General features: G+C 42.2%; 1 protein-coding gene across 2 annotated transcripts in view; it reads right to left on the bottom strand.

Moving 5' to 3' along the window:
- The window catches only part of NCEH1 (neutral cholesterol ester hydrolase 1), an 87,589-nt gene that overhangs the window by 50,668 nt on the left and 16,098 nt on the right, over positions 1 to 20,823 (bottom strand). The window contains exon 1 of one of the 2 annotated variants that reach the window (XM_017955709.3): positions 11,997 to 12,436. The exons of the other annotated variant lie outside the window; for it this stretch is intronic. Coding sequence (XP_017811198.1) covers positions 11,997 to 12,029 — 33 coding nt within the window. The 5' untranslated portion in view covers positions 12,030 to 12,436. Of the gene's footprint in view, positions 1 to 11,996; positions 12,437 to 20,823 lie in introns of those variants that run through there. 2 annotated transcript variants of the gene reach the window in all.

Here is a 20,823-nt window from a genome sequence, read left to right as displayed (position 1 = left end):
AAACCAATCTCCTGGGTTTTAAGAACTAATTCTTTTCTTATCTCTATTATTATCACTACTCAATCAAGTTTCCAGTCCAGGGCTACTCAAAGGATGGTCCAAAGACCGGCAGCATCTGAATGCAAATTATTGTGCCCTAACTTTGCATACTGAGTTAGAACCTCTGGAGCAGACCCGGGAGTTTCTCCAGGGGATTCTTTTGCACATTAGAGTTGAGAAACATCAGCCTAGTCAATTAAAGGTGTGAAAGAGACTCTCGTTAGGCAGTGTTTGATCTTACCAATTTTCTTTGCCAAGGTAATGGGTAAGGCATCTTGGGGTAACACTGCTAAGAGGATGACTTGTAGTGACGAAACTCGGGTAGAATGTATGAATCACAGCTGGTGGCCTCTCTCAGGCTTGAATGGTCCCTCCCCTGAACTCCTCACCCTTCAAGACACCACCTCTGTGAAGCTCCCCTCCCGCTACTACTCAATTCTCAATAGACAATTGACCTCTTCATGCTCTCCATGTCAAGTGGAAGGTTTGGTTTGTGTGCACCTTCCCTGTAAACTCACTGAGGACAGACACCAGGTTGGAGTCATCTCAGTATCCAGGCACCCAGGATGGTGGACAGCCATAAATTGATGGGGAGGAGCATGAGCCCTGCCCCAAATCTCAGGGGACCCACGAGGCATCTACTTTGGTGCCACATGACAGCCTCCTCTGGGGACGACACTGGCATCACAGGCCCACCCCTCCCCATCAGCCACTTTACACCCTTGCATTTCTCTAACCTGGCAGACTCAGGAAACAAGGACCCACAGATTCAAGCCAGAAAGCTGTAGAGGGAATCATAGAATAAGTGGTGCACTGAGTGAAGACTGACAGCACATCAGAGTGGTCAGACAGCAGAGTGCCCTAGGCTGTGTAAAGAATTGTTGCGGTAAGTCAGGGATCCCAAACGGAGGGACCAGCTGGAGCCATGGCAGAGGAACATAAATTGTGAAGATTTCATTTTAATATGGACATTTATCAGTCCCCAAATAATACTTTTATAATTTCTTATTCCTGTCTTATGTTAATCTCTTAATCCTGTTATCTTCATAAACTGAGGATGTACGTCACCTCAGGACCACTGTGATAATTGTGTTAACTGTACAAATTGATTGTAAAACATGTGTGTTTGAACAATATGAAATCAGTGAACCTTGAAAAAGAAGAGAATAACTAAGTTTTAGGGAACAAGTGAAGACAACCATAAGGTCTGACTGCCTGTGGGGTCGGGCAAAAAGAGCCATATTTTTCTTCTTGCAGAGAGCCTATAAATGGACATGCAAGTAGGGAAGATATCGCTAAATTCTTTTCCTAGCTAGGAATATTAATATTAATACTCTGGGAAAGGAATGCATTCCTGGGGGGAGGTCTATAAATGGCCACTCTGGGAATGTCTGTCTTATGCAGTTGAGATAAGTACCGAGATATGCTCTGGTTTCCTGCAGTACCCTGAGGCTTATTAGGGTGGAGAAAAACTCCACCCTGGTAAATTTGTAGTCAGACCAGTTCTCTGCTTTTGAACCTTGTTTTCTGTTAAGATGTTTATCAAGACAATATGTGCACCACTGAACATAGACCCTTATCAGCAGTTCTGCTTTTGTTCTTTGCCTTGTGATCTTTGTTGGACCCTTATCAGTAGTTCTGCCTTTGCCATTTGTCCTGTTCCCTCAGAAGCATGTGATCTTTGTTAGACCCTTATTAGTAGTTCTGCTTTTTGCCCTTTGCAGCATGTGACCTATTCCCTGTTCTTACACACCCTCCCCTTTTGAAACCCTTAATAAAAACTTGCTGGTTTGAGGCTCAGGTGGGCATCATGGTCCTACCAATATGTGATGTCACCCCCGGCGGCCCAGCTGTAAAATTCCTCTCTTTGTACTCTTTGTCTTTATTTCTCAGCCAGCCAACACTTATGGAAAATAGAAAGAACCTACACTGAAATATTGGGGGTGGGTTCCCTCGATATCTGGCACGCCAACATGGTTTTCTTTTTCCTAGGTGCATGTGGGAACCTGATTCCCTTTGGTAGGTGTGGAGAAACATTCATTGGTCCGGTCCACAGAAACGCTTGTTTGGCTCCCTGACGATTGGTGAGTTGTCTGTGTATTGTCCGGGGTAACTATGGGTCACACAGAGTCTAAACGTTATGCTTATCTCTGCTATATTAAACTCCTGTTAAAACAGGGGGGAGTTCAAGTGCCCATGGAAAATATGGTCACCCTATTCAGGACAGTGGAGGAACACTGTCCTTGGCTTCCTGAGAGGGGAATGTTAGATGTGGAACTATGGGATCGTGTTGGTGCAAAACTCCAGGAACTGGTCCCGACAGGAAATTATGTTCCCGTCACTGTTTAGGGTGATTGGGCCTTGGTACATGCCATCCTAATGCCATACCAATCTTGTGACCCCTGCAGTTACCACAGTTTTTTGAATCTGGTGACCCTCTACCTCTTCCTCAGCTTTCCTCTCCCACTCAGCCTGTTATCTGCTCAGCCTCTCCCTTCGCCTGCTCCTCCCTCACCTGACGATACTGAGGATTCAATATCTAACTCCGGTGACTTTGGCTTAACGTCACCCCTGGATGACCTTATTTATTTTCACAAAGAGCTGGTACTTGTAGCTCCCATGGCCCTGACTCGGACAGCCAGGGACCATATCTATGCTAACTCTTCACTCTTCAAACCTTTGCAGCCTTTGCCTCCGGAGCCACCTAATGGCTCTGGGACCAAACTACAATTTACCTGTAATTCTGCAGGCCCTCCCCAGTCCACCACAGCCCCTCACCCTCCTGTCATTTCAGTCCCTTCACCGGTCACTTTGCCATCCACTCTACCTTCTTCTGTGTACCCTTCTTCACACATGGACACCCCTGCCACTCTGGTTGCACAGGATTGGGACAATAATTACCAGTATGCTTCTGCCTCTGCCTCTTCTGCTCCCCCAATGCCCCTTTCTCATGCTCTCATACTGGTCTGACCGCCTCAACCTCAGTTTCCCTTATCCACACATACTTTTCCTGTCACTTCTATGCCAACTCCGTCTCATGTGCCTGTTCTTGAAACTTCCATGCAATGCTTATTATGCCAGAACAAAGAAACAAGTGGATCAGAGGTGTGGGTTTATCCAGTTGCACTAGAACCTCCCAATGCTCAAGGGATACAAGTGCGTCGATATGCGCCATTCAATCTTACCTTTATAAAATAATTCAAGGATGCTTGTACTCAGTATGTTCCTACTTCTCCATATGTTAAAATGGTATTACAGACTCTGCACTGAGGTTGTTTTGCTTCCTTTAGACTGGGATCTTTCGGCAAAAGCTGTTCTAACTCCATCTCAGCATTTACAATTTTGTACCTGATGGTCAGAGGAGGCGTGTCTGCAGGCTCAGCTAAATCGGGCTGATGGCATTCCAATTACTCAGGCTCAGCTCACAGGCTCCAATAATTACTTTGACACTACCACCCAATTAGGCTTTGATGCTTTCACCACAGAACAAGTAACAAAGGCGTGTAGGCGAGCTTGGGATAAATTACAGACCAAGCTCCTGTTTCCTTTACTACTGTTAAACAGGGTCACAATGAACTGTATCCCGACTTTTTGGCTAAATTACAAGATGCTGTTGAAAAATCTGTCTCTGATGAGCGTGCTCAAGGTATTCTCCTTCATATGTTAGCTTTTGAGAATGTGAACCATGAGTGTAAAATGGTCATGCGCTCCATCCAACGACAAAATTTACCTGATCATGAGGTGTTGCCTGCATATATTAAAGCTTGTGAAGGCACTGGATCGGAGACCCACAAAGCTATTCTGTGGGCATGGGCCACGAAGGACGGCAACCAAACTGGCTCAACTGATTCTTTTCTTGGAGCCTGCTATAATTGTGGTCAACTTGGTCATGCTCGAAAAAATTGCAGTGTTAAAAACTTAAAGGCGGGCAAGCCGGCTCAACAAACATGGCCAAATGCTCCTGCTACTGTTTGCCCTCGTTGTCCTAAAGGTAAACATTGGGTAAGCACCTGCTGCTCTAAGTCTGATATAAAACTAAAGTTATCACAGTTCATACTGGTCTCATTAATTCTGATTCCTTCGATGAGATTAAACTTATGGTGTCTGCCAAGGTTCCTGTTTCCATTCCAGCTGATGAGTCAATTGCTCAATTACTTTTACTACCTAATATTGTTTTAAACAAAGGAGATAAGACACAGGTCCCTGGAATGGGCTCCGGCAGTAAAAAAAAGTCGCTTACTGGATTAATATAATTTCTAAAATTCTCCCTAAATGAAGGCAAGCCAGGGTTATGGAAAAACGCCCAGACCAATACCTGAGAACCTGGAACAATTATAACGTGGGGAAGAGGGTATGCTTGTGTTTCACTAGGAGATCATCAGTCCCCTGTCTGGGTGCCCACTAGGAGACTTAAACTTCGTGTGAATACTGACAACGAAAACCACAGGGAAGAGACGCTCACATCAGAGACCGCCCTCATACCTGGTGAGATTTGTGCCAACTCCTCAAAAACTGGCATGCCAAATCAAAATGGGTCTGGTTCGATACTCCCTAATGGCAACGGAGACCCCTCTAACTAATCCCACTTCTCTTAATTCCCTTTCTTTTTCTCCTTATGAACCTAAAACTCTCACCATTTCTATTAGCCTGAAAATAACATTCCCCTCTTCTTCTCTTTCTCCTTCAGCACTGGATCTTGCTTACAATAGGTTTTATTTAATAATTCTCCTCCTTGTACTTTCTGTCTCACTATTTACCCCTCAAACTGATTTACCTGCTACACAAAATTATTCTTATTGGGCTTATGTGCTTTTCCTCCACTTATTCGACCTCTCACCTGGATGGATGCTCCTGTGAAAATCTATACTAATGACAGTGTGTGGATGCCTGGAGCTACAGATGACCGTTGCCCTGCTCAACCAGGAGAAGAAGGCACTGCATTTAATGTTACTATGGGTTATAAATACCCTCCTCTGTGCCTCGGACATGCACCTGGTTGTATCCACCTAGAAACCCAAGTCTGGGCTGCTTAACTTCCAGAGAGATGGGGAACGGGGACATTTGGTCTCCAGCCTCTCCCTTTCTCCTTTAAGACAAATGAAAAGGGGAATAATAGGAGATACCCCATACTTTCAAATATGAATCTGTAGGAAAACTATGTCCTAAAAATTTTGAGGGCCCATCTAAAACTTTAATTTGGGAAGACTGTGTTAACTCACATGCAGTAGTATTAAAAAATGACTCTTATGGTTTAGTAATAGACTGGGCACCAAAGGGCTATTTGAAAAACAATTGCTCCTCTGGCAGATGGGAATGCCTGGAGGCTACTTATTTTATTTTTTATAGGGAGGACGAAGATCATCATCCTACTTTGCATAGGAGGTTCAGCTCATTCTTTTCCTTAAAATGGGAAGATAAGGGCATTACTCCCCCGAGGCCTCGTATGATATTCCCCATTCTGAGCCCAGAACACCCAGAACTTTGGAAACTGGCTATGTGATCTACTTCCTGTTCTTACACTCCCTCCTCTTTTGAAACTCTTAATAAAAAACTTGCTGGTTTGAGGCTCAGGTGGGTATCATGGTCCTACTGATATGTGATGTCACCCCCGGTGGCCCAGCTGTAAAATTCCTCTCTTTGTACTCTTTCTCTTTATTTCTCAGCCAGCCGACACTTAGGGAAAATAGAACCTATGTTGAAATGTTGGGGGCGGGTTCCCCCAATAAAGAATGACTGACACTTAAAAATGACTAATGACTTTATTAACAGCCTGCCTAGCTTGGTGAAATGTCAAGTCCTTGCCCTCAAAAAGCTGTAGAAGAATTCCATGAGATTGAAGCCAAATGTGATAAGACATTTCAGCCTCTGGAAAAAAAAAAAAGTATGACACTTATAAGCCTTTACTTACCAAGATACATGAACTCACTGGTGAAATAGAGGGGATATGCATGGACCCTAGAGGCTTGTGGCCCTGAGGAGGACCAAGAGGTACTGGGGGAGAAGAACGGGGAGGAAGAAGGGGAGGAGGAAAAAGTGAAGGTGGAGAGACACAGTGAGAATTTCCCACTCTGAGATGTCTGATGACACCAACAAATAAGAGGAGAGAGAAACTGATGATGAAGAAAACAAAGAACTAAAGTGTTTTTAAAAAATATTGGCAAGCTTTAAAAAGACTCAGTTTTTAATTAAAATACAATATAAGCCTATTCAGATGTTCTTTAAGTAAGGCAATCAGATCCTGTCTTGCCCCAAATTTTCAAATTTTCATTTTGAACACAATAAACATATCCAAAGGTGAAAATAATGAGTTTAACTTGAAACTATTGTTTCATGATCTCTTCTGTGAGGATTTGCAAATTGAGGCCTTTAAAGGATGCCAAGTAGATATGAGGAATGCCACGTCGAAACCCATACATCACACCATTACACTACACATGGAACACCCAAACCAAGACTGAACACATTCAGCTGTGAGCAGTGGGTCACACCTGTAATCCCAACACTTTGGGAGGCCGAGGCAGGTGGATCACCTGAGGTCAGGAGTTTGAGACCAGCCTGGACAACATGGTAAAACCCTGTCTCTACTAAAAATACCAAAAAAAAAAAAAAAAAATTAGCCAGGTGTAATGGCAGGTGCCTTTAATCCCTGCTACTGGGGAGGCTGAAGCAGGAGAATCGCTTGAACCCACCCAGGAGGCAGAGGTTATAGTCAGGGGAGATTACACCACTACACTCCAGCCTGGGCAACAGAATGAGACTGTCTCAAAAAAAAAAAAAAAAAAAAAAAAGACTGAACAACACACCTTTTTCAAAGAAAAATTATGCCCCATAACTGAGCAGATAAACACATTCCCACTGCTTAACTCTCAAATTCCTTTAGCCCTGAATTTTCCCAGGGCAGAAAAAGCAGAACCCAAGGTAAACACTATCTTTCCTAATCCAGACATCAGCTTTACATTTCAGGGAGTGCTGGAATAGACAGAGCCTGTGGTGGAGACCATGGCACTACTGTTAATGACCCCAGGAAAACTGCCATTTCAAGTTCTGAAGAAGGTTCCGAGTTTAGGGAAACAACATGTTGTCGAGGCCAAAGCAACTCCATCTTGGATGCTAATCTGTCATGTTGACTTATGATTAACCCTAGTCCTGGGAAAGCCTGTAAGACTTCCAGTTTATCTACTGTTTACCGTAAATCCAGCCCTTAGGTCAGAACAACCTTAAAGTGACTGTACTTCAATTGTCCTACACATCATCTCTTCTGAATCACAAATACTCTTTCCCTATTATGTATAAGTCCTGGGTCTGGGGGGTAATGGTACAGGGATCCACCATCTCATCTTGCCACCACCTGAGACAGAGACATGGCTTCCATTCATAAGTGTCTATTAAATGATTAAATGGTTCTTTCTGAGAAACTGGATATGTCAGCCTCTTTCTTTGGTCCCTCAGCTTCCACAGACTTTGGGGGTAGGTTTGCACAGGCCTCCCCACTGCAGAACAATGCTTTAGTGATGTATAACCTGTATGTTATCTTCAACACTCCTATTTATTATTTATAATCTCATGTTTAGGTGTTTTCATAGTAGTGTCTATTTAGGAAAAACGAACAAAATGCGTTAAGTATGAAATCATTGTACGTAGCATTTTAGAAGTATTAATGCTCTGGAGGAGACACAGAATGCAGCAAATTCTCTAAAGCAGGTGCATCCCATGTTGTTACGTTGTTTGATCCTTGTGAATGCTTTGTCATGTAGCTTTTAGAATATTACTGTGAAAATTATCAGTACTCTTCACTGAAATGAATGTTTGGGATAAATATGGACTTGAAGAACAAGTGTGTGCCCCTGTCACCAGCTAAAAAGTAGAAAGGATTTAAGTTTGCTTGCATTAGCTACTCTTTCATTATTTTGCTATGTGAGACATATTCAATATAAGATAGTTTGCCAGATAGTTACAGGATCATGCCTGTAAACCCAGTGCTTTAAGAAGGGGAGGCAGGAGAATCATTTGAGCCCAGGAGTTCAAGACAAGCCTGGGCAATATATTAAGACCTCTGTCTCTACAAAAAAAAAAAAAAAAAAGAATAAAATAAATTATCCAGGCATGGTGGCTCACACCCATAGTCCCAGCTACTCAGGAGGCTGAGACAGGAGGATTGCTTGAGTCTGGAAGTTGAAGTTATAGTGAGTCGTGATTACGCCACTGCCCTCCAGGCTGAGTGATAGAGCGAGACCCTGTCTCAAAAAACAAAATAAAGTAGTTAAGGATCAATCAGACTTGGGAAAATATAAATAAAGATGTGCATAATCAAATTGAACTGCTTGATAGACTGGCATATAGCAGTTAAGAATTTTCAAGAAGAATATATCTAATGTAAAGACTCTTAGCTTCTTTGTAGGTTTTGAACTGTGTGTGACCCAGTGATCTGGTAAAGAAATATAAGCATACGGTTATTTACCACAATAGTTTTACTTAATATTATCAAACATTTTCCTCTTCTCATACCATGAATTCAGCTAACAAAGTGACTAAACATATTTTCTTTCTGGCAAAGCCTTGCTGAAAGTTACCATTTAATCATTCTTTATAATTTCTAATGAATAAGATTATTAAATAAAAATTAATGACGGAGTGAATGTTTACATGGGCAACTGTTCTGTCTTTGAAGCTAGGTGCCCATCCACATAGGTCATGAGGAAAACTATGTATTTGTTCACTGCTTCACCCTAACACTTACAACCCCTTGCATACAGTGTATTCAACACACGCTTGTGGAACAATGAATATGGAATAAAAGAATGTCCATAATCACTTAAAAAAAAAAAAATATATATATATATATATATAGTACTTGAGAAAGAAATACAGTGGTGCTTCCCAAATATCTGAAACTATTTACTAAGACATGTATTGGTATGTCTTATAGTTAAGAGATTACTAAAACTAATTTTATTTTACCAAATACCCAAGAAGAAAATCTAACCTAGCAAATGGCACAAGACTGCAAACAAAAATTGGAAATGGCTTACTAAAGTGCAACTATACAGGCACTACACAAACTAAAACAACATAAACCTGGATGAAACAATCAAGTAAATCAATTCCTCAGGAGAGTTAATAACTCTATCTAATCTGATGAGTTTAGTTGTGAAATTAAGCCACACTGACGTAAGGAGCCAATCGAAAGGACACCATCTAGTCTTTGTGCAATTCTGTGGAGAAATCCTAGTAGTTGGAATTCACAGTTTAGCAGAGTATCATTAAAAACCCATCTTTTGGGCCAGGCACGATGGCTCACGCTTGTAATCCCAGCACTTTTGGAGGCTGAGGCAGGCAGATCACTTGAAGTCAGGAGTTCCAGACCAGCCTGGCCAACATGGTGAAACCTCATCTCTACTAAAAAAGCAAAAACTCGCCGGGCATGGTGCTGTGTGCCTGTAACCCCAGCTACTCGAGAGGCTGAGGCAGGAGAACTGCTTGAGCCTGGGAGGCAAGGTTGCAGTGAGCCGAGACTGTGCCACTGTACTCCAGCCTGGATGACCAAGCAAGACTCTGTACCTGCCCCCCACCAAAAAAAAAAAGATCCATCTTTGGGCCGGGCATGGTGGCTCACACCTTAATCCCAGCCCTTTGGGAGGCCAAGGCAGATGGACTGCCAGAGCTGAGAAGTTTGAGACCAGCCTGGGCAACACGATCAAACCCCATCTCTACTAAAAATACAAAAAGTTAGCCAGTTGTGGTGGGTATATGCCTGTGGTCCCAGCTACTTGGAAGGCTGAGATGGGAGGATGGCCTGAGCCTGGAAGGCAGAGGTTGCAGTGAACCAAGATCACACCACTGTACTTCTGCCTGGGACAACAGAGTGAGACCCTATCTCAAAAAAAAAAAAAAAAAAAAAAAAAAAGACCCATCTTCACTGGGCTCATAATGGGCTTCTCTTGACCTAATAATTCTCTCTAATCTAGGTCTCAGCCTTCATTTCCTCATATATCTTTCTTCAATAAATCCTTTCCCTAAGGCTTCAATCTTAAACTGGATGCAAATGAAGTCGTGTAATTTTAAAACCCAAAGGGCCCACAAATATAGACTGTCTTCTTGGAAACTGATGCCCAGAGAGATGGGTGACAAGCTCTGAGTCACCCAGTTACAGACACGTTCAGACAAGAATCAGGGCAGCAGGTTCCTACTTCAAGATTCTTTCATTACATCTCGATTGAAAATAGTTCCAGTTTATCTCAATGCTTCTACAACCTTAATTTTTTTTTTTCTCTTCCCCTTCATCAACTTAACTTTATACTTATTTTGTTTTGATTTTTTTCTCCCACTTTTCTGTTCCATCTGTCCCCCCAGACCTAGAAGTAAAGCATCATTCTAAATCCTCACCACCTGCAACCTTGTTAGACAAGTATGACGACCAGATCTCTAACCTCTCTTTGACATCTCTGGCTTTCCAGGCTTTTGTTGCCTTTTTACAAACTTAGAATTTTAGAATGTTAGAGCTGGAAGGAAAACTACGGGGCAGCCCCTCCCAAACATTCTATAGAACAGCAGATGGAGGAGACAACTTTGCAATGAGAGCAGGCTGAAGAGTTCTGAGATCTATGATTCACTCAGCTTGGGAAATGCTGCACAGCAATTCTCCTCTCAGAGATTCACAATGCATGTCAGCTTTTGAAACACACTGACAAGTCCTAGCAGGAGCAGAGAAATTTACTTCACTCTGCTTAAACTTTAGTCTTTTCACAACTCTTCACATCCCTTGAGACTGCTTTGGGAAGGCCTTGCCTAGCTCCCTTGTTTTACAGATGAAGACTGAGTCCATCCTTAACATGAGTAACCAATGTCCTGCTCTATATGTTGGGACCAGGGCTCCAACCCAGCTGAGTCCCAGCCCAGAGCATCCTCTTGAAGTATTTCTCCTCTGCTGGATCCAGTTCTTTCTGGTCTTCCACACACCAAATACCCAAGACTTCATCTGGTACTACACATAGTGTATTCACTTAGTGACTAGTGTTCAAATAGTGTAAACTAGGTTCACAAGGTGTCTATTCGTGTGGGGGACAGAATGGTGGATGCTTGCTCTTATTTCAGCTTGATCTCACATCCAATTATGTGAGACATAGGGCTGTACTGATTTTGCTTACATAAGTTCTATGTGATACTCGATACTGGGATGTGGACATGCAAAGCCATCCCAATGATCTGAGGGGTTCCAAGGGACTAAAGGAATAAGCCCAGAGTATCCTGAAGGAGATTTGAGGTTAAAGGCTCTTCAGATGGGCGTCCTAGGTTTTATGCGAAAAGTGGTGTGTGATCCTGGACCCTTCTAGAAATTTGGTAGTACATGCTAAACTTTCCACACTTCCTTCGCATTTTCTCCTAACTTCATAACCTACTTCCCTTTTTCTCGCTTTTCCTATTATATTTCTCATACCAAGTTTTCCTAGTTGATTCTAGAGGCCTTAATATGCCAGGAATCAAGGTCTCTTCCCCATTTTTTCTAGGGGGAGGGAGAGCTAGGAAGAAGTAACATGAAGGGGTTTTAAGCAAGTGGAAAACATGCTTTGCCTAAAAAGAAGTGGGCTGGTATTTACACAAACTGCTTGCTGCTTTTCTGTTTGGGCATCTCCTGAACAACTGTATACTTAATGGACAATAAAGGTGAGAATTAAAGGGTGGGTGTCAGAAGCTTTCACTGATGAGAGATAGCCTGTACTCCTTTAATCCAACCAAATAGGCCTACTTGCCAAACATGCAACTTGGTTTTGTGGATGGTTATTTTATTCTCACCTCCTACCCATGCCACCCCCTTCCCTTAGCCCCCGGGCGATACTATTCTGACCCATTCTTCAAGGTACAGCTTTAATCTGAACCTTCACAACACCACTCTGGCTCAGTTTTCACCCTTCAGAGTTCACAGCCTTGATAACTGTACTGTCCGTTTGAAAATTACTCACATACTGATGGCCTCCTAGCATCTCTAGGCTCATGTTCCTGTATTATTTTTGCTCGCTGTACAATATCTTTCATCTTCTCAAATAGATTCTGAATCTCTCAAGCACAGGAACCACATGGAACACTTGTGAAAATGAAAAGAATTCAATAAATATTTGTTCATTACATGAAAGATTAAATGAGCTTCCTGTAGAATATAGGTCATAAACTCATGTCTTCAAGGGCCAGGGCAACTAATGGAAATGAGTAAAACAGGGAACAGGGAGTCTTGTGGTAAACTAGAGAAACAATACCCTCAGAAAGCAGCTGCTGCTCAGCCACAGGCAATTATGGGACATGGAGATGCTGGCCTAGTGTTGCCAGACGGCAATTTTTCAAGAGAAGTAGAAAGCCCAGATTTTGTGAAATACCTGTAACTTTCAGTGTTAGCAATGAGTTAAAAAATGTTTTTTTTTTTTTTTTTTTTTTTTGAGACGGAGTCTCGCTCTGTCGCCCAGGCTGGAGTGCAGTGGCCGGATCTCAGCTAACTGCAAGCTCCGCCTCCTGGGTTTACGCCATTCTCCTGCCTCAGCCTCCCGAGTAGCTGGGACTACAGGCGCCCGCCACCTCGCCCGGCTAGTTTTTTGTAAAAAATGTTTAATATGCAATGTCGGCCAAAAATAACATGTGTAGGTCAGTCTCTGGCTGTTTGAAAGTTCGATCACATCTTTTCATACAAACAATAATATGCATAATTGACAGTGTTCTAGCCCCTAACCTGGACAACAAACAGAACCAAGGCATAAAATTAGAAGTTTGATTGTTCAGTTTTAAATTTTAAATTATGTTAATGCATAGAAACAGTTTAATTAGAGAACAATGAAAATGGACATGGAGGCCGGGAACAGTGGCTCACGCCTGTAATCCCAGCACTTTGGGAGGCTGAGGCGGGTGGATCACCTGGGGTCAGAAGTTCGTGACCTACCTGACCAACATGGTGAAACCCCGTCTCTACTAAAAACATAAAAATTAGCATGGGGGTGGGTGCCTGTAATCCTAGCTAGTCAGGAGGCTGAGGCACAAGAATCGCTTGAATCTGGGAGGCAGAGGTTGCAGTGAGCCGAGATCGCATCAGTGCATTCCAGCCTGGGCAACAAGAGTGAAACTCCGTCTAAAAAAAAAAAAAAAAAAAGAAAGAAAGAAAAAAGAAAATGGACATGGAGATTACGGAGACTCTAAAGAAATTTATTGGATCTTCTCAAGGACTGCAGAGCTGATGCACTTGTTTCTTTTAAAGATTTCTTTTCCCTTCAAAACAGATTTTATTTTCCTTGATTTGAGTATAGTTTTGTCAGAGGTAATTATGGTCACTCTTGGGGGAAATAACAAAAGAAATGGAAGGATTAATTTTTCTGAGATCATTACTGGGTTGTAGTTAGAAGATTAAAGGAAAATAGATTAATGAGATTATATCATATTTATATATAAATATATGTATTTTTAATATCTTTATATCTATATGAAAGAAAGTCTAAGCTGCCTAAATGCTGTCCTCCTCACCCTTCACCAGGATAGCACTATCTACACTCAAATACCAGGAAGTAGGCTATTTATAACTGGGTGTTATGATAGGTGTCCAGTACTGTGCTAAGGGTCACAGGCAATGCACAAGGTGTTGGCCCTTGTCCTTGGAGCTGACAGGTTAAACCGTTGGTGGTAACTTACAGACGCTCTGGACATGCAGGATTCTACAACCCAAGCAAGGCTGGAAGCAGACAATCCTCACCCACACTGAAAAACCAAAGCAACTTTCAGAGCACGTAAATGTCTTCACCTTTGCAAACGAGTTGGGAATTCACATATGTGATCTCATGTGGCTACTACTGACTAAAGTTTTGTTTTGTTTTAAACAGCAGAACTGTTTTCAGAAACTTTGGTTCACTCCTTGACTACCCTTAGCGGGGACAAATGCTCCTTGCCTGAAGCTGAATTTGATTTCTGGAAAAGTCAAAGTTCTTCTAGATAATAAGTTGTAGTAAAGCTGAGGATTTCACTTTGTTCATAGCAAGCAAGACTATAAAGCAATGAGACTGATATTCACATGTACCTCATAAAATGACTTGGAGTAACTTTTTTGGGGGGTGGGGGGTGGGGGGTGGGCGGAACAGAGCTTGGCTCTTGTTGCGCAGGCTGGAGTGCAGTGGCGCCATCTCGGCTCACCGCAACCTCCGCCTCCCGGGTTCAAGCGATTCTCCTGCCTCAGCCTCCCGAGTAGCTGGGACTACAGGCGCCCGCCTAATTTTTGTAGTTTTAGTAGAGACAGGGTTTCACCATATTGGCCAGGGTGGTCTCAGACTCCTGACCTCAGGTGATCCACCCCACTCGGCCTCCCAAAGTGCTGGGATTACAGGCGTGAGCCACCGCGCCTGGCCCTTGTATTTCAAAATTAGCCGGGCGTGATGGCACCAGCCTGTAATCCCATTTACTTGGGAGGCTAAGGCAGAAGAACTGCTTGAGCTCAGGAGGCGGAGATTGCAATGAGCTGAGATCGCACCACTGCACTTCAGCCTGGAGTGACAGCCTGGGTGACAGAGCCAAACTCCACTTCCCCCTCCCCCCCCCCAAAAAAAGCCCCTGTATTTCCTTTTTCAGGGTAGTATAGTAAAATTGGAAAGACTGTGAGAGTAAAATAGACCATTTTATAATCTCTTTGTAGCCACTTGCCAGCTGTATGAGGTTGGGGAAAATATTTAAAACCTCTCAAGCATTTTTTTAAATGAACATTTCTTTAAGAATGTAGAGTATGAATGCAGGAATTATGCTTGCTTACTGCGCTTTCCCCAGAATAGTGCTGGTGCAAAGCGATATGCAATAAATATTCATTGAAGGAATGAACAAGAATGTTAATGTCAACTCTTTTCAAAGAGATTCCAATTAAACAAGGTAACCATTTAAGCTACTGAAGTAACAAGTTAGAAAAATCAATTACAATTGTTCTGGAAAAGCGTGTAGCACAACCAACATTCTTGCACATTGCTATTAGCCATATAAATTGGAAAATAACTTGGAAATATGTAGTAGGACCTGCAAAAATATTTACAGCCTTTGATCTAGTAATTCTACTTTTTAGGAATTTTTTGAGGAAAAAAATCCTAAGAAACAGATTACACAATATGTTCACTGTAACATTATTTATGGTAGCAAGCAACTAAACAGTCTAAATTTTTGGCAATAGGAGAATAGGTTTAAAAAATGACACAAGCTCTAATGCATCCATTACAGAAGATGGAAATAATATGCAGTAATTGGACAAATCCTTCTGTTAGAATTCTAATATTAGTAGTGCATATTCAACCTAACAAAAACAAAACATATACACAAAAAGAAACAGTGTATTAAGCTGAGATTATAAGTGATTTTTTTCTATTTTCCAAAATTTCTATAGCATGATTATCTACCTTTCATAATAAAATAATTCAGTTCTAATTTGCCAAAGAAATTACGCTTCTGTGGGGAAATTTTTAAAGCAGCTATGACATCCAGGGATCGTGGAATTTAAACATTCTCTGCTCCCTGACATCCACACACTGCCCAAACACCTTTACCTACTCATATTCCTATATTTTGCTTCTTTGTACACACTTTGCTTACACAACTTGTCTGTCTTGCCTGGGCAGTAGATACTTTCTTCAAACATAGAGAGGGCTGGACAGTAGGATTCCATTTGTTACTGGAATTTCTTCTGCTTTCCCTTATGATCAAACCCCAGTCCATCCTTCAGTATCCATGTCAGACATCCCTTCCTCTATGGTGCCCTATCCAACTCATCCCTCAGACCATCACTCCTGCCTTCGTGCTTTCTAGTTTAAGCTTCTACTTTTAAAACTTGTTGCATTATCATTATGAGCTTCTAGATATCTCCTTCATTTTTGTTCCCCTAGGTTTAGCACACACCTCTTACATACTTTGTGTTCAATATAATTGTGAAATGAATGAACGTATTGCTGTTTGTTTCCTTTCACCATTGTTGCTAAGTTCATGCCTTCTGAAGAAGCAGGCAGCTTATCCCTTACCACTCTCCACTTTCCTGCTTAGACTCTTCCAGGGCAAACGCAAGCACATTTTTATTTATTTATTTATTTTTGGAGACAGGGTCTTGCTTTGTCGCCCAGGCTGGAGTGCAATGGTGCAATCTTGGCTTACTGCAACATCCGCCTCCCAGGTTCAAGCAATTCTCCCGCCTCAGCCTCCTGAGTAGCTGGGATTACAGGTGTGTGCCACAGCACCCAGCTAATTTTTGTGTTTTTAGTAGAGACGGGGGTTTCACCATATTGCCAGGGCTGGTCTTGAACTCCTGGCCTCAAGCAATCAACCCACATCAGCCTCCCAAAGTGCTGGGATTAGAGGCATGGGCCACGGCGCCCAGCTGCAAGCACATTTTGTTGATCAATTTCACTGATGCTGCCTTATTTGAGAAATGGGATGCAGAGACTACTTCCTGTCAAGGTGTTATCACCAATACCCTCTCTATTGTAAAAGCTGTCCAGGGACTTTTGGTCACTCATCAATCTATTCACTCACTCAGCAAATATGTGTTTACTTTGTGCCAGGTACTTTTAGGAGTTGGGCATACAGTGGGGAAGTCCACAGACAAGCCCCTCCCCTCCAGAGCTTTCAGCCAGGCAGTGGAGATGGAATTACTTAGGAGTAAACAAATCCCATGACAGAAAGAACTGGCAAACAAGGTTAAAGAAAGAACAGGGTGTTGGCTGGGTGAGGTGGCTCACGCCGGTAATCCCAGCACTTTGGGAGGCTGAGGCGGGTGGATCATGAAGTCAGGAGATTGAGACCATCCTGGCTAGCACAGTGAAATCCCATCTCTACTAAAAATACAAAAAAAATAGCCTGGTGTGTTGGCGGACGCCTGTGGTCCTAGCTGCTTGGGAGGCTGAGGGAGGAGAATGGCGTGAACCCGGGAGGTAGAGCTTGCAGTGAGCCAAGATCATGCCACTGCACTCCAGCTTGAGTGACAGAGCAAGACTCCGTCTCAAAAAAAAAAAAAAAAGAAAGAAAAGAAAGAACAGCGGGTAGTGAGAGGAGATGAGAGGGAAACTAGACTGGGTAGTTAAAACAAGAGGTCACATTCTCTAACCATAGACCCACCCCTTTTGACAAACATGCAAGAAGCGTTTGTTTCCAATAAGGCACCATAGCTGCCAACAACTGCAGTGTTTGTTTCAAACTTTAAACAAAGAACGACCTTCTGAAATAATACATTAGGAACACAGCAAGAAAGACAGACTTAAAGAAGTTTTTGTTAAAGACAAAAAGCTACTAAAACCAAACAGAAGAAAAACCTCATTGTTTTCAATCAAATTATATATTTGGCCACCAGGAGTTAAATGCTACTCTACTCTAAGGTTTGTAACAGAATATTTTTATTTCTTTTACTTCTTTTTTTTTTTTTTTTTTTGAGTCAAAGTCTTGCTCTGTCACTTAGGCTGGAGTGCTGTGGCAGGATCATGGCTCACTGCAAACTCCACCTCCCAGGTTCACGCCATTCTCCTTCAGCCTCCCAAGTAGCTGGGACCACAGGTGCATGTCACCATGCCAGGCTAATTTTTTTTTTAAATTTTTTGTAGAGATAGGGGTCCCACTGTGTTGCCCAGGCTGGTCTCAAACTCCCGGGCTCAAGTGACCCACCTGCCTCGGCCCCCCAGAGTGCTAGGATTACAGGTATGAGTCACCGTGCCTGGTCTAGAATATTTTCAGTAAATAGTTTCAAGTTTATTTCACCAAGTAGTACTTACTCTTGATATTGGTTGTGTGCTTTCATTATCCTATTATTGGCTTATTAAAAGTAACCCCAATTAAAGCAGTGAAATAGATCTAACAACACAAGGCAGGCTAGTCCCACCCATGGTTCAGTCATGTAAAGATCTCCTTCAAACTTGGATACTTTTGGAAACTCCACAGCGGTAGCTTCCTGTGTGTGCCTTGCTCTTCCACCTCAAACTCTTGCACCTGCTGTTTTCACTTCCTGGAATGCTCTTCCTCTTGGAAGAGTGCTGCTTCTCATCCATTCAGACCCAGCTCAGCCAGCACTTCCTCTGGGTTCCTCTGAGTTCCTCAGACTTACAGGGGCTTTCTCCGACCTGGCTCCCATAGCACCCACTTTGCACCACAAACTGAAGCCCTCAGCATATTTGTTTGAGATTGTCTACGTCTTGGTTTTTCAGAGTATGAGAAGCTCCAGGACTCTGCAGTGTCTGACACATTCTGGGTAACCAAAAAAAATGTCTGCTGAAGATATGTTGGCACTTTAAAAAATGAATAATGCATCTTTTTCCTCCATAAACAGAAAGAGGAAGAGCTATAACAAAATATAAGACTATATGTTTAAGTATAGCTTCAATATCTATAAAAAGACCCTGAAAGTAAACCATGTGCACATAAAGCCACAAGGACTAATCTGTATTTCAGCAACTTTAATGATTACAGGTGTGTCAAATTTTAACATGCTACCCATGATTGCTTCCCAATCTTCTAAAGCCTGAATATGAAAAAACAAAAAAAACAAAACAAAAAAAAAACAAAGGGAGGGGATAGTTAAGAGTTGGGGATGAGACAAAGACATTTAACCACTCACAATACCGAAATGGAAATCCAACTCTTTGAAGCAGTTAAATTCTATTATTTGCTCTCAAAATATGCTTTGAGGGAGACAGAAACCATGTTAATGTTTTTAGAGTAATTGAACATCACTACCAACGAGGTTCCTTCTATAGACATGATCAATAATACTATCTTTCTTTTCATCCATGTATTAAGCTTCATTTAATTGAACAATTCAGAATTGGGCAATTTTAATTAGCTATGTGAGGAAATAAGACTGACACATTACTGGTTTTGGTCAGTAGAAACCTCTGGCTGCCAAGAACCAAATTTGGCACATGGAGTATCCTGTAAAATACTGACCCACTGTCCTTAACAAAAGTATAGTATGTGTATTTAATTCTTAAATGTTTTTATTTATTTTTTTTTTTTTTGAGACAGAGTCTCACTCTGTCACCCAGGCTGGGGCAGTGGCACAATCATAGCACACCCCAGCCTCAAGCTCCTGGATTCAATCGATCCTCCCCCCGCCCAGTCTCCTAAGTAGCTAGGACTACAGGCACCTGCCACCACACCCAGCCAACTTTTGAAATTTTTTGTAGAGACGGGTCTCGCCACCTTGGCCAGGATGGTCTCAAACTCCTGGACTCAAGCAAACTTCCTGCTTCATCCTGCCCAAGCGTAAGCCACAGTGCCCAACCTGTATTTAAATGTTATACAACTATAGAACTAATGGGATTTAATCTAAAATGGACTAAGTTTATTATTAATCTGATGAGAAACTTTTTTTTGAGACAGACAGAAAAGGCTACTTAGCCTGTGAAGAGTCCAGATTGTAAAATATGTTTCCACGTCGATGAACCAACCGACATTAATTTAGTTAGCTGGGGAAAGATATATATGTGTGTATATATGTGTGTGTGTGTGTGTGTGTGTGTGTGTATTTTACTATTTAGTTCATCAGTAATTTCCATCGGTAACCTCCACCTTTAATTTTAATCACAACCTATAAAGCATATTTTGACTATTTCTTGTCAGAAATGATAGCTCAAGATCAACATTGCCAAAGTCAAAACATCGGTTTTGGAAGACATCGTTAACACCACTCCAACAGACAGGTTACAGGTCGAGACACTGAATGGAAAGGCACAGATGCCTGGAGTGCACTTGTGGAGTCCTGACAGGTCCATTGCAGTCCTCAGGTTCCTCAGCTTCTCAGGAGAGTTCATCACAGCTGGCCCCGCCCTGCTGGCAGTGCTCTGTCTGGGCTTCTCTGATGTCCTCTTCCCAGTTTTTTCTTGTTTTCCCAACTTCTGCTTTCTCCAAGGCTCCACATCTTCTTGGCAGCTCTAACACTACTCTTCACTCAACACTGGCTCCTCAGGGGATTTCATGGATTTCCAGGGTTTCCCTTATCACTGACCTGCCAACAAATTTCTCCCTATTTCCTATATTTCCTTTACTTATTCATCTCATGTTTTTAGTACTGGATTGTAGCTCCAGGAGGACCAAGTGCTGCTTGTCTTGTGAATTGCAATATCCTAGTACTACCACATAATAATTGCTCAACTAACAAAAGATAGAGAGGCCATGATATATTTCCTCAATTATGGTGGTTAACTGAAGACACCTGTCTTTCATAACGTCAGAAGTCAAAGTCATCTTTTCCATACTCATAGGCCAGATCTCAAAGCCCCAGAGTTGTCAATCATTTGAGCAAATCTAAAGCCCTTTGTTGAGGAAAATATCAACCCTGCTTGTAAGTACGTCTTCACTACCTTCACATTGAGGCAAGATCACCCGCCATTAGGACTAGAATTCAAGTAAAGCACTTTAATTTTTATAACAAAATGTCATGTCAACAACTTTGCCTAAGGCACCTACAGTCTAAGGAATTCTTCACAGTTGACATAAAATTCTAAAATGAACTGATACCTTGGCAAAGCCCAGTGGAGCTCCTTGATATAAGACAGTGACTAAGAGGAGATTTCTGCAGCTTTTGGAGCACTACCTCCAGACAGATTACCTGGAGTGGAATTTTGGCTCTGCCACTTACGGGGTATGTGACTTGGGCAGATATTTAATTAACCTCTCTGTGCCCCAATTTCCTCATTTATAATTTAACAACAATAGTACTTATGTAACAAGGCTGGTATAAAGATTGGGTTAATATATTTAAATCATAGTTAGAAAAACGAGCTAGCAGCCGGGCGTGATGATTCACATCCGTAGTCC

The sequence above is a fragment of the Papio anubis genome, chromosome 2 (genome assembly GCF_008728515.1).
Source record: "Papio anubis isolate 15944 chromosome 2, Panubis1.0, whole genome shotgun sequence".
NCBI classification, from domain to species: domain Eukaryota; kingdom Metazoa; phylum Chordata; class Mammalia; order Primates; family Cercopithecidae; genus Papio; species Papio anubis.
The sequence above is the reverse complement of the archived record's forward strand: the minus strand, read 5'-3'. Positions and strand labels throughout refer to the sequence as shown.